This window comes from Hipposideros armiger, unplaced genomic scaffold (genome assembly GCF_001890085.2).
Source record: "Hipposideros armiger isolate ML-2016 unplaced genomic scaffold, ASM189008v1 scaffold_411, whole genome shotgun sequence".
In the NCBI taxonomy this organism is placed as follows: Eukaryota; Metazoa; Chordata; class Mammalia; order Chiroptera; family Hipposideridae; genus Hipposideros; species Hipposideros armiger.
Window position 1 is genome coordinate 577,568 of NW_017731761.1, and position 13,623 is coordinate 591,190.

General features: G+C 47.3%; 1 protein-coding gene across 1 annotated transcript in view; it reads left to right on the top strand.

Moving 5' to 3' along the window:
- MYO18B (myosin XVIIIB) overlaps positions 1–13,623 on the top strand; it is a 286,118-nt gene that overhangs the window by 142,413 nt on the left and 130,082 nt on the right. Inside the window, exons 30-33 of the mRNA XM_019663943.1 lie at positions 3,724–3,878; positions 7,611–7,734; positions 8,563–8,763; positions 13,026–13,136. Coding sequence (XP_019519488.1) covers positions 3,724–3,878; positions 7,611–7,734; positions 8,563–8,763; positions 13,026–13,136 — 591 coding nt within the window. The remainder of the gene's footprint in view (positions 1–3,723; positions 3,879–7,610; positions 7,735–8,562; positions 8,764–13,025; positions 13,137–13,623) is intronic.

The window sequence follows — 13,623 nt, forward strand, 5'->3', positions numbered from 1 at the left end:
TGGCGGCCATAATGTCAGCACCTACCATTATATTATTACTCTGACATTGTGTCCTCTGCATTTCAGATATTCTTTCTTTTTTTAAAAAAAAAAGATTTTATTGGGGAGTTGGGGGAGGGGAACAGCATTAGAGAATCGGGGAAGGGGAACAGATAAGTTGCTGTACTTTCGTTCTTCAGTCTAGTTGTGAAGGACTTCGCTTCACTGGCCCATGTTGGTATTATCATTGCGCTCTTCCCGGGTGAGGCAGATCACTCGCTGGCCATTGGACGGCTGCTCACAGCGGCTCACAGCAGCTCACACGGGCTGCCAGTCACTCTGATAGCTCACGGCAGCCCACTGCAGCGGGGGCTGCAGCCTCCACCGTCATCGGCGACTCACAACAGACCAGCGCCAGGTTGAGCTGTTGTTCACCATCTTAGCTGTAGAGGGCTCAGCATCACTGGCCCTCATGTGGGATCTGAACCAGGGCCATGCTGCTCAGAGCTGGCATCCCAAGCCAACTCTTAACCAACGCGCCACTCGGCCGGTTCTGCATTTCCAATATTCTGAAATTTCCCTTTCTTGAAAGTGCAGCTTTGACATTACAAATTTAATGGAATCTCATCTAGTGTTTCTAGAGGAGCACAATGGTTTAGCCCTTTGCCTGTCTTGCATTGCCTCCAGCCACCTCTAGTCTATAATCTAACTAGTGGTAGGCTGGTAAACCAGCTCTCTGAACATAAACAGACAACCCCCCACACCACCCCATGCATAGCTTTTGCCAATAGCCAATTTCCATGGTGTGGATACTCCCAACCACGGTCCATTTGAAGTTACAATTGTGTTGTCATTGAATGTAGAGTTGGAAGGAAATGTGCAGAATCGGTTCTCATAGATCAGTAGCAGCCAGCTCCAGCATTCCACTGAGTCCTAACACACTCAGTTGGTTCAGGTTCACAGCAAAATGGAAAGGAGGGTACAGAGATTTCTCATATACCCCTTGCTCCCACTATCAGCATCCCTCATCAGAGGGGTATATTTGTTACAATGATGAACCCACACTGACACACCATTATCACCCAAAGTCCATAGTTTACATCATGGTTCACTCCTGGTGTTGTCCATTCTGTGGGTTTGGACAAGTGTGTAATGACAGGCATCCACCATTATAATTTAATATAGAACAGTTTCACTGCCCAAAATATCCTCTGTGCTCCCCCATTCATTCCTCCCTCTTAACCCCGGCAACCTTTGGTCTTTTTCCTGTCTCCATAGTTTTGCCTTTTCCAGAATGTCATACAGTTGGAATCATACAGTGTGTAGCCTTTTCATATTGGCTTCTTTCACTTAGTAATGTGCATTTAAGATTCCTTCATGGCTTAATAGCTCATTTCTTTTCAGCATTGAATAATATTTCATTGTATGTACCACAGTTTATTTACCCATTCACCTACTGAAGGGCATCTTGGTTGTTTCCATATTTTGGCAATTATGAATAAAGCTGCTATAAACATCTGTGTGCAAGTTTTTTTATGTGGACAGAAGTTTTGTACTCCTTGGGGTAAATACCAAGGAGCATGATTGCTGGATCACATGGTAAGAGTAGGTTTGGTTTTGTAAACACCCACCAAACTGTCTTCCAAAGTGTCGACCATTTTCCTTCCCACCAGCAGTGAATGAGAGTTCCTGTTGCTCCACATCCTCACCAGCATTTGGTGGTGTCAGTGTTCCAGATTTTAGCCATTCTAGTAAGTATGTGGTGGTATCTCGCTGTTTCAATTTACATTACCCTGATGACATATCATGTGGAACGTCTTTTCACATGCTTATTTGTCATGTATCTTCTTTGGTGAGGTGTCTGTTAAGGTCTTTGCCCCAATTTTTAATGAAGTTGGTTTTCCAATTGTTGAGTTTTAAGAGTTCTTTGTATATTTCGGATAACAGTCCTCTATCAGATATGTCTTTCGCAAATATTTTCTCTCAGGCTGTGTCTTGTCTTTTCATTCTCTTGATAGTGTCTTTTGCAGAGGAGGAATTTTTAATTTTAATAAAGTCCAGCTTATCACTTCTTTCATGGACCATGCCTTTGGTGTCATATCCAAAAAGCCATTTCCAAACCCAAGGTCATCTAGGTCTTCTCCTATGTTATCTCCTAAAAGTTTTATATTATTTTACATTCTGTAATCCATTTTTAGTTAAGATTTATGAAGGGTGTAAGGTCCATGTCTAGATTCATTTTTTCCGCATTTGGATATCCAGTTGTTCCAGCATCATATGTTGAAAGACTATCTTTTCTCCATTGTGTTGCTTTTGTTCCTTTGTTAAAGATCAGTTGACTAAGTTTAGTGAGTCTATTTCTGGGCTCTCTATTCTATTTCATTGCACTGTTTTATGGTGTTTTTTCCCCCCATCCTTCAAAAATGTGCCTTATTCTTTCTCACCTCTGGGCCTTTGCATATGCTGTTTCCTCTTCCTAGAACGTTCCTACCTAGATATCTCTAACTGTCCTTAAGATCTCAGCCTAAATGTCATTCCCTCCAGAAAGTCTTCCCTGACACAGATTCGGTTGGGTGCCCCTGCATCGTTTCTCCAAATATAAGCCTCATCACACTGTATTGTGATTATCTGTTTCCTTCTTGGTCTCCCCACTAGAGGTACGTACCATGAGAGTTGAGGTCATCGTGGCCTATGCTATTATTATATACATCTCCTCAGTGTGAGAGAAAAGCGTCATGAGATCACCTTGCAGAGGTGGGCCAGGTTGCGGTCACATGGAATTTTACAAACAATGGAAGCGAGCCTCATGATCTTCCATGGTGGTGATGGCTTTATTGGTCGCGCCCAATTTGGACATTATATTATGGTCCTTTAAGAGACACCAGTACTGTAGATAAACACAGAAGGACAACTACAGGAAAATAGCCCACTTCTTTAATAACAAATCACCAAGTTGGGTCAGTATCCCCAAGGAAAGGGGACAGTCATGCTACATTAAAAAGTAATGAAACTGCAACCTTTTCTGAGTAGCCGAATATAAGAAAACATCTCATTCGCCTTCAAATACTGAATTTAGAATTACAGGCTTCATTAACTCAGCATTTTTGCTTATTTAAAGCAGTGCCTTAATGAGGCCATTTCTTCAAAGCGAGTGTTCTAAGTTGTCCTCTCTCCCAGATCGAAACTAGGCCATTTGGGAGGGTGTTTCCTGGAGGAAGATGCAAGCGCCTTTGCTTTCTGTGTGTTTACGGCTGGCTGTGTGCATTCCTGTGTAAGTCAGCCATCTAACGTGTCATTTACTGCTCTAATCTTTAGAGTTTGTCTCTTGGGTTTTCCGGTCTGATTTTCTCCGTGGGCTGTGTTGGCTGCTTCCTGGCTAATCCTCACACAGCTCCCCATATGATGCCAGCTGACGGGGACATTTGTTGTATAGTCCCTCAAGGGGCCCTCAAGTTGAGGCAGGGCGTGTAAGGGATCTGCCAGAGTGTTGACATTAGGATTATTGGAAAAAAATTAAAAGCCACCCCAAGAGATGAATGGGATTACCCTCCATTCTACCCCTGGGGAAACTGAGTCTCCGAGAAGTGGCTTCCCTAAGGTGACACAGGTAACAAGTGGCCCAGACCGGGTGTCTCCGCCTCCAGTGCCGGTTTTCCTTCCATTATGCTCACCTTGGACATGACAGCTGCTTGAAATAAGAAAAAACCCTTCTCAGTGGGGTGATTCATCCTGTTACTCCCACAGCTCGGGGAGCTGCAGAGTGCTTACGAGGGGGCCAAGAAGATGGCTCACCAACTAAAGAGGAAGTGCCACCATCTGACCTGTGACTTGGAGGACACCCGCTTCCTGCTGGAGAACCAGCAAAGCAGAAACCACGAGCTTGAGAAGAAGCAAAAGAAGTGAGTCGCAGTCCATATCATCACCTGGGTGCCGGGAAGGGCTGCGTTGGTGGTGGGGTCTTTTGGGGTCTCCGGCTTCTTCTGCTGAGCCCCCTCATCTCTGCCAGGGCTCCTCATCCATGGGGCTTAACTCCCTTGCTCTGCCCTAATTCTCCCCCTCCCCTCCTTCACACACATACATACCTTATTGCTGTAAGCAAGCATCCAGCAGAAAATGATTCTTTCCTGTTACCCCGTATCAGCTCTGTTACCAATTGACATTGTGACCTTGGGGAACTTCCTAGGCCTCTCTGGGCCTCAGCATCCCCATTTATCAAGTGAAGAGTTTGTCACGGAGGACAAAGGCAGCTTAGCATGGTGGTTAGGAGTGCAAGTGCTGGTGTCAAACCACACTGGTTCAAATCTCCGCGGGGGCTCTTTCTAAGTCGTGTGACCTTGGACAAGTCATCCGCCACTTCTCAGCCTCAGAGTCTTATCCTTAGGTTGAGGGGTGAGAATGTTCCTTTATGGTGAGGACTGAATGATACACTTGGTATATCCACCTGGATTAAATTCTGGTCTCCATCTATCCGTATTGTGAAACATGGGGAAAGAAAATGAGTCAATTCCATTATCACTTAGGGTTTAGACTCTCGGGTCATGTGAACAGTTCTGGCAGGGACTGGACCTTGTGCATGAACAAGATGGCGGTCTTGAAGCCGCAGCCTTGTTCCCACGCTTGTGTTCCCATCGGGATGCTGTCACAGCTAGCCAGTGGTGGAGGCTAGGCTGGAATCCAGGTCCACGCTCACAGACTTCCTTATGCAAAACCTCAGCACCTGTGATGCGTCAATCCCTGGACACCCTTGGCTGTCGTCTGAAGCTCTTCAGCTTACTGGGTGAGGGGAAAAGGTGTGCAGGGGTCCTAGTATGAGCCACACAAGCCCTCATAGAAACTTCACAGGCCGCACATAGATCAAACGTAGCCTCTTTTAGAAGGTCCAGGATAAAAATACAGAAAAACGTTCATGTGTGTGCCAGCATGTGGTTTTGCTGAGGGTGCCTCTTTTCCAAGAGGTGGCAAGCTGAATTATATTTCCATGGGAGTGGCATAGATTTTGAACTTGATCTGCATGTAATGTTGTTTCTCCTCTCTTTCTCCTTGAGCTTTCCTGAGCTGGCTTCTTCATCTGAAAAAAAGATCTTTGGAGGTTGTTAGCATGAGCCCCTCCCCCCCCAACCCAAATAAGAGAGGTTTATTCTCATCTTTTTTATATCTATCTGACTTGTTTCCTCTGCTACCTTCTCATGGGTGCTCTGGCTAAAACTTGTCCTTGCAGTGGAAACATAGCTCAGTCCCACCTTGGTTATTTCCTGGGTGACCTTGTCAAATGACACCACCTCTGTAGGCCCGAGGAGTCCTTGGGCTTACAAAGTCCTCCTAGAACTGAAGAATGGCTAAATCAAGAGGGATTTACAGATGGAGCCATCCCTCAGTTTTCTGCCAGCTATGGCGATTTTGGTCACCTGTGGGTTCCAGAGGCCTTATTGAGGAGTTCTCAGAGGCCTTATTGAGGGGTTCAGCTCTCTGATGGGGAAGGGGTCTGCCACTAGAGTTCACTCAGCCAGAAAATTCCATGTCTCTGGTCTTTCCTTCACCTTCTTGGGCAGAATCCCTTATTTGAGGTACTAAACAACCTTCCCATGATGCCCCACTGGGAAAGTCCCCATTTCTTCATACTTACATTTCTTCCTCTCAAGACTTACACTCATCCTGTAATGCCTTCTACTCTGCCACCATCTCTTGGCAGAAGTTAATTTATGTTTTGGTGCTAATTGCACACAGCCGTCATTATTTTTCTAGGTAGATTTGCGTTTTAGCAGGGAACTTGTGCAAGTCTCAGTCTAAGGGTGGAAATTCAGGCGGAATGACCATCATAAGGGATAGAGCTAGAGTTAGCAATGCTTCCTCCTCACGTCTCTAAATTTCATCACATTGTAGATACAGTTACTTCCTTCGTTTGCTGGGCCCAGGATGGAAGGATGTCTCCATACTCGTAGAGTTCCCTGCCTTGACCCTTGGCTTCCAAATTCAGAGTAGTCCAGCATGGTTCCATGTGGGGTTGGCTTCTTGTTGCCATGGTTACCCCATAGGTCACAAAGCTCAGTTCCGAGGGCTGATAGAAGCCCCAGCCTGCTTCCTTGGGGTAAGGTCTGTGCTGGACTCACTGAATCCCATACTCACCAGAGGCTGGATCCCAGCCCCACTTCTGGGGGGGGGGGGGTGAAGGGCATGTGCAAATCTCTCTGGCCTCAGTTGGTCGGTCGGTATGACCCAGAAGTTGGGGTCTGGAGGAGCCATTCTTTGGCATTAGGCGGTCTGTTAAGGACTCCCTGGAAACATCAGTTACTGTCTGGCTCCCCCTGTTTTTCCCCACCTGTCCCAGAGCATGGGAGACTAGCTAAGATAGCAGAGCCTGGGCTCAATCCTACTTCCACCGCTTTGGAAATTTGGGCTGAATCACTCCACTTCTCCTCTGTAAAATGGCTATAATAGCATGTTGCTTGCCGAATTGTTATAAGTACTACATGGACCCAAGCCCAGAGCCTGGCACTTTGGGACTGGTAGGTCATTACTGTCATCACAATGTTTCCATTCAGACGCAGCCAATAGCGCCTCTTGAATGATGTCACCAACAGCCAATCAGAAAGCTCCTGGGCAGTTCCAACAGTAGGGGTTCCCTCATGTGACCCATGATTGACTTTCTCAGGAGTCTGAGGCTTAGAATGACGATCTAGTGTTAAAGGACATTCGGTAATCTTGTAATAAGGGAGACCTTCTTTCCACCAAGGCCCAAAACCCCTTGCCCCATTTGGCCTTTCTGGTCACGCCAAGTTCCCAGGAGCAGTGGACCTTCCTATGTGGTCTGAGGGCAAGTGACCAAAGTCACAGCTCCCTGAGGCTTGGCAGAGCCACCTCTATTGGTTTCCTCATCTGTAACAGGACTCAAAGGCCGAGACAGTTCCATGGAATGAAGTAAAGTCCAGGAAGTGCTTCTCACCCAGTGGTCACCATCCTGGAGGGCCAGGTGGGCCCCACATGAGCCATTTTCTAATTCCCTGGACAGCCCTAAATAGGACTCGATAGACTTTATGTTATCTGCTGGGGAAACAAATGAAGGCAAGACTGAATGTGTAAATGTCCAGCAGTGTCCAGCTCCAAACGGGTTGTCAGTGTATAAGACCAACAACGTCATGTAAAATATGAAACGTGGGCCATCCGTTGCTCACGTGGACTCTGCATTCATCCATTCACCGATCCATGATTATCAGATGCCAAACCTGGGCCTTGTGGAGTTCAAGGTTCTTGGCACATATTGGCAAACCAGATAGATGAGCTTTTTCTCTAGATATGTTTTTTTTATTCTTATTCTCTATCTGTATAGAGTTTTGTCTATTCTTATTTTTATCACATTTTAAATATGTATTCAATATTTTTGCAGAAACTCTATATAAACCCTAAAAGTTGCTCTTTGGTGTTCTAGATTCCTACCCCACATCCACAACCTTATATAAAAGCATCAAGCGAACCCTCCATCATTTTGTTACCTCTCTCTCTCCCTCTCTCTGTCTGTCTGTCTTTCTCTCTCTCTTTCTCTCTGGTTCTCGGCAAGCTTGCTGCCCCCGCCAGCCCCTCTCCTCCCTTGCCCCAGGTGCCCCACCTTGGTCATGACACATGTTTTGCTCGGACAGGTTTGACATGCAGCTGGCTCAGGCCCTGGGTGAGTCCGTGTTTGAGAAGGGCCTCCGTGAGAAAGTGACCCAGGAGAACACCAGCGTCCGGTGGGAACTTGGCCAGCTGCAGCAGCAGTTGAAGGTAAGGGATGGAGGGCATGGAACCTCTCGGCTCTTGGTTGCTTGGTCTCAGGAAACCCCACCGTGCACCAGCTATAAACAGTGACGGGGGGAGCTCTGCGTGGGTGTGCTGGTCTGCCAGCCAGCTGGCGTCACGGATGCAGCGTGCCTTAATAAAACAAACAGCGGACGGCAGCTTGGTTATCAGACCTCCCTAGCTTGATGTATTGAAATTGTTCTGGTCACTTGCATGAATTCCAAGGTGCCCACCCTAGGAGGTGAGAGGCTTGGCATAGAGTTAGCTGTAGCCCAGTCCGGGGGCAGTGCCCTGTCCCCTGCAGGTTTCAACACAGAGGGGTTTTATTAAACTGTGACACAGGCACCTCACTTGGCTGCTCCTCACCCTGCTGTGGCTCCCTGTTACCCCTGGGAGAACTTCTAAACCTCTTAGCCTGGCATGCAACTCCTTCACCATCTAGCCCGGAGTTCTTTGATCCTGGAGGTGAACTTTCTAACCTGTAAGACTCATTTCCGGACATGCCCTTCCCTGCTCCATCTCAATCCTGGCCTCAGCAGACGCACAGCTAACAAATGGGGCAAGCACCCCCTTTATGTGCTTTGAGGTCTACTTTAGGGGCAATGGCGCTGCTCTCCCACCCCTGCCTGTGTGTGCTGTTCCAGGGAGCAGCCCGTGGTGTCCCACAGGGGGCGCTGTGAGGGTCTGCGAGGCTGAAGTGGAGCCGGCGTGCACTGAAAAGTGGATTGCACCAAGCCAGCGGGTTGCAGAGGTGACCCTGGAGGGGGGTTGTGGTCACGTGACTCTGGATCGCTGCCCTCTTTGTCTCTGTAGCAAAAGGAGCAGGAAACCTCGCAGCTGCAGCAGAAGGTGGAGATGCTGCAGGCCCAGAAGCGGGAGCTGCTGGAGGCGCCCTCTCTGGGGGAAAATTGTGTCGGTGGTTTGAAGGAGAAACTCTGGAAGCTGGAATCCAGTGCCCTGGAGCAGCAGAAAATCCAGAACCAGCAGGAAAACACCATCAAGCAGCTGGAGCAGGTAAGAGAGCCTTGTCTGGGGGCAGTGCCCTGACCCACGCTGGCTCCAGTGCAGAGAGGTGTTATTAACATGCGAGACGGTCATCTCATTCAGCAGCTCCTCATCCTGCTGTGGCTCCCTATTACCGCCGAGAACCTCTGAATCCCTGGGTCTAACGTTCAGATCCTTCATGTGCTAGCCCAATCCTACCATCCTGCCAGCCTCAGTGTCACCTCCTCAGAGAAGCCTGCCCTGATAACCTTCTTGAAAATAGCCCACCTCCAGGCCACATTCACTGTCCACCTCCTTAGCTGGTTAGTTCTTCTTCACAGTACCTGCCATCCTATTTGCTAGTATTTAAAAACAGTTTTGCTCAATGCTTCTCTCCCCAATCAGGATATAAGATTCAGGAAGACAGATTTTTTTTGTTGTTGATCTTTCTTATAGGGCCTCCCCAGAGCCTAGAAGGAGGTCAGGTACTTAGTTGGTGCTCAATTAATAACTGCTGACCCAATATCTGACATTTATTGAGCACTGTCTGTGTACCAGACTCAGCCCCAAGCTCTCCCCACGTATCATCTCATGATTCTCCACAAGAATCTTACATGGTGAGATATTATTAGTATTATCTCCACTTTCCAGGTGTGGAAGCTGAGGCCCAGAGGTGTGGGGACAGTGGCAGGGATGGGATTTGGAGCCTGGGCCATGTGACTCCACAGTGCCTGACCACCTACTATGTGCACAGCGCTGCACACACCCTCAAGGAGACTGGAGTGCTAGTCTTTGGGGAATGCAAAATAACTAAGGGAAACAAGGCAGGAATATGAAATACTCTAGTGCCAGCACCCTCAACGAAGTAGCGAATTAACGTTTTATTTGTCTGCTTGTTTGTTTATGTGCCTACCTTGTTCCATAAAGAATTCGAGGCCGCTGATAAGATGTATGCATAACAAAATACAAAACTTATCAGGAAAACAATCCCAACCAGAAAAACTCAAATTAAAATAGAAGCTAAGGGAGGGGGGGACAGTGAATTAATATGCAGATATGCAAAACATGTGCTCTTACACACTTAATTGTTTTAGCTCTAAAATTCCTAGAGGCCAGAGAGAAAAAGGAAATGTGAGCTGCGTGCTTTTTATTATCCCCACGAGATTTTTATCCCCAGTTTTTCAAGGGGGAAGCAAGGCTTTTCTTGATGCTGAGCTCTAGAGAAATTTCTCAAGTGAGATTTCATGTGGGGCAATTATTTTGGAGAAGTGTTAAGGTTGGGAAAATTGGACCAGGCAGTGTAAATATGTAGAGTGGGGAACTCTGAGCAGCTCTGATGAAGTAGCAAGTGACAAGGTAGGAGGGTGAGGCAGTGGGGTTGGAGGTTGGGGGTTGGGGGTGGAGAGTGTGGGGGGGAGGGTGGGGGTGCCCACCCGTGCTTCTCGCTTACCCCCCACTACATCAGGGTGCAGCCTGCTGAGTATCAAGGACCAGGTATGGTGGACACGGAGGGACAGAGTCTGGAGCTGTTCAGAAAACAGCTCCTTTACTCCCTCCATCAGCCCATTTTTATGAAGCACCTACTTTGTGTCCATGCACCATGCAGATGCTAAGGATGCAGCTGCAAACAGGCCACACGTGGCCTCCTGAAGTTCACAGTCACGCTGAGTGTTATGGGAAAGTGTAACCTGCAGATCTGGTCCTGGGAGCCGAGCTGGGGAACTAGGGAAGACTTCCTGGAGGAAGTGACATTTACCAAAGCTGACAGCTGAAAAATGAATGCGAGTTGGCTGACCAAGAGAATTCGCGGCAGGAAGAACAGCCCATGCAACAAAAGTCTGGCGGCAACGAAGCCATGTGGCATTTAAGGAGCCGTGCTCTGGTCTCATGCAGATGGGGTCCGCGAGGCAGCTCACTGTCTGTACGCCCTTAGGCAAGCCCCCTGTTTTCTCTAGGCTTCCGTCTCCTCACCTGTACAGTGAAATCTGAGTCTTGTCAATCCCCTATTTTCCCCCCCAAAGCCACCTATGAATCTGCAAAGGTTCAGGAAGGAGGGGGAATAGCTGTGTAGGACGTTGAGGAGCATGGAGGATGGTGCAGCATCACCCAGCACCCCAGAGTCAAGAATAAAGCAAGCACGTTGGAAAATCGTGTTAACTCTTTAAGATACCACCAGGGGACCACTCAGTGCTCAGCAGCAGAAAGGTGGTACTGCGACCTCAGAGACCTGAAAGTTAATGCAGCTTCCGAATTGACCATCCTTACCTTACACATGGGAGGAGAGGCTGACTCAACACTTTCATTCATCTGTAGCTTCACCCATAACTTCCGACTGCATTGTGCCCTTGTCGACATCCCGGAGATATTTATTGATGACAATATAGCTCTTTTTTCTAGGGGATTTTATGTTAACTCATATAAGCTTGACATAAATGGTATTGCAGATGTCAGGAGTGTCCGAGAGGCTAGGGAAAAAATGAAAAAGAAATATTATATTTACTTGCTTAAGCTCCTCATTTTGGATTATCTCCCCATAACCTCTGTCATTCTGAAGGAGGCGAGGAAGGAAGTTGACATTTACAGTGAGCATACTTTATGCCAGGAACCGTAATAGGGGCTCCGATTACACTCTCCTTTCCCCCTTCGCCCCAGTCCTACATAGCAGAGAATATTATCAATATTTTGAAAGACCGAGGTTGTTTTTTCTCAACTTAAGTTCTATGTTAGGGACAGTAATTGTAACCTTCCGGAAGTTTGGTGAGAAGTGGGGGGGTGGGGGATGGGGCAGCATGGTAAATTCTCAGAAAGTTAGAGTTTCTACAATGTAACCCACAGTATGAGTTCAAAGGCTGCTCCATGGACCAATAGCATTGAAGAGTATAGATAAATGACAGCTGAAAAGTAGAGATTCTTGGGCCCTATGCCCCGGAGAGTCTGATGCTATAGGTCTAGGGTAAAGCTCTGAAATTTAACTTTAAAAAATACATTAGGTGGCAGCCGGTTAGCTCAGGTGGTTAGAGTGCAGTGCTCACAACACCAAGGTTGCTGGTTCGATCCCCACACGGGCCAGTAAGCTGTGCCCTCCACAACTAGATTGAAACAACTACCCGACTTGGAGCTGATGGGTCCTGGAAAAACACTGTTCCCCAATTAAAAAAGAAAAAAAAATTAGGAAATTTTAAGGTGCCATAAAATTTGAAGAGCAAGCGCTTGGGTCAGTCTCTCAATTATGCAGATCAAGAAAGTGAAATCAACTAGAACTGGAGCCCATGACTTCTGCCTCCAGTTTCAGAGCCTTTCATACACCACCCCATTTAAATAGCATGCACAGCTCTCTGTCCGTTCTGAGCAAATTCAGGAGGGCCTCATGTAAGAGATGATTCCTTGGGGCAGCCGGGTGGCTCAGCTGGTGAGAACACGGGCTCTTAACAACAAGGTTGCCAGTTCGACTCCCGCATGGGATGGTGGGCTGTGCCCCCCGCAACTATTAGATTGAAAAAGGCAACTGGACTTGGAGCTGAGCTGCACCCTCCACAACTAAGATTGAAGGACAACAACTTGACTTGGAGCTGATGGGTCCTGGGAAAAACATATTGTTTCCCCCCAAAAAAAACACATTGTTCCCAATAAAGTTTAATTTAAAAAAAAGAGATGAGTCCTTCATGGGAACACAGCTCTTATCAGGTCAGGCTACCAGGAAGGGAGGGGATAGTACTTTCTGTCTTCAAAACTACAGGGAAAGAGAAAACTAATAGTGATGTGTCAGGCACTGTGCTAAGTGCTGTACATGGGTCATCTCATTTAATTCTCATAGTCGCAGCCTAAGATTGTTGTTTGCTACTGAGAAAAGGAACCGATCAGAGGCAAAGTGAATTATCCAAGGAAACATTTTGGGCCAGTTATCACCCTCTTCAGGTTTGCATATTATCGTCAATAAATTTTTATCCTACCATCCATCCACTCACCTATCCACCCATCCAAAAAACCCTCACTGATGCCTGCTCCAGAGATGACAAATTTATTTCATCTTAAGCATGTTGAGAAGGATTCTGAGCTACATGTAAACTCAGTGGAAAAGAGTGTGATTGATTAGTGATGTCTGTTATGACCACAGGAAGGAGTAGAGGCAGCATTTGGACTATTTACTACATCTGACCTTCCGGGGCACCTGGGGAGATAACTCATCCATGCACTCCAAAAGTAAAAAATGCAACTGGAATGCCAAGGATGACATGGAGGGCCAGGGAGTGGGTGAGAGCCAGCCTCATGTGCTGTCCCTGCTGCCCCAACAGCTCCGCCAGCGGTTCGAGCTTGAGATAGTGCGGATGAAGCAGATGCACCAGAAGGACCGTGAGGACCAGGAGGAGGAGCTGGAGGATGTCCGCCAGTCCTGCCAGAAGCGGGTACGTGAGCAGTGACTACAGCTGTGCCCTTGGGCCCTGGCAGGCTCAGTCCTGGTGCCCTTTTCCTTAGAGTGATGGGGAGTCAGGGACTGGGGTGGGCTCTGTCTGCAACCACCTGAGACCTTAGCTCCCTAAGTGCTTTCAAGGGTGCTGGAGCAGACGTATCTATTATATATATGATCTAGAAACTTCCAGAAGCCTCTAGAACTGTCCAGTGTAATCACCCCAAGATTCCTGCCAAGAGCCCCTAATGCCATATGACTGATGCCTTGGGTAAGGTGTCTCAAGAAGTCCCTTCTCGCTATTTCCCTTGCAACTCAAATAGTTTCTTATAGTTTATCCAAGCTCTATGCAGACATTTCAAACAGTATGTAAGAAAGCAATAGACCCTTGAACTCTAACCACCTGGAAACCATCGTTATTACTATTTTTAAATTCTATTTCATCTCTCTCTTTCACTCGATACACACACACACACACACACGCA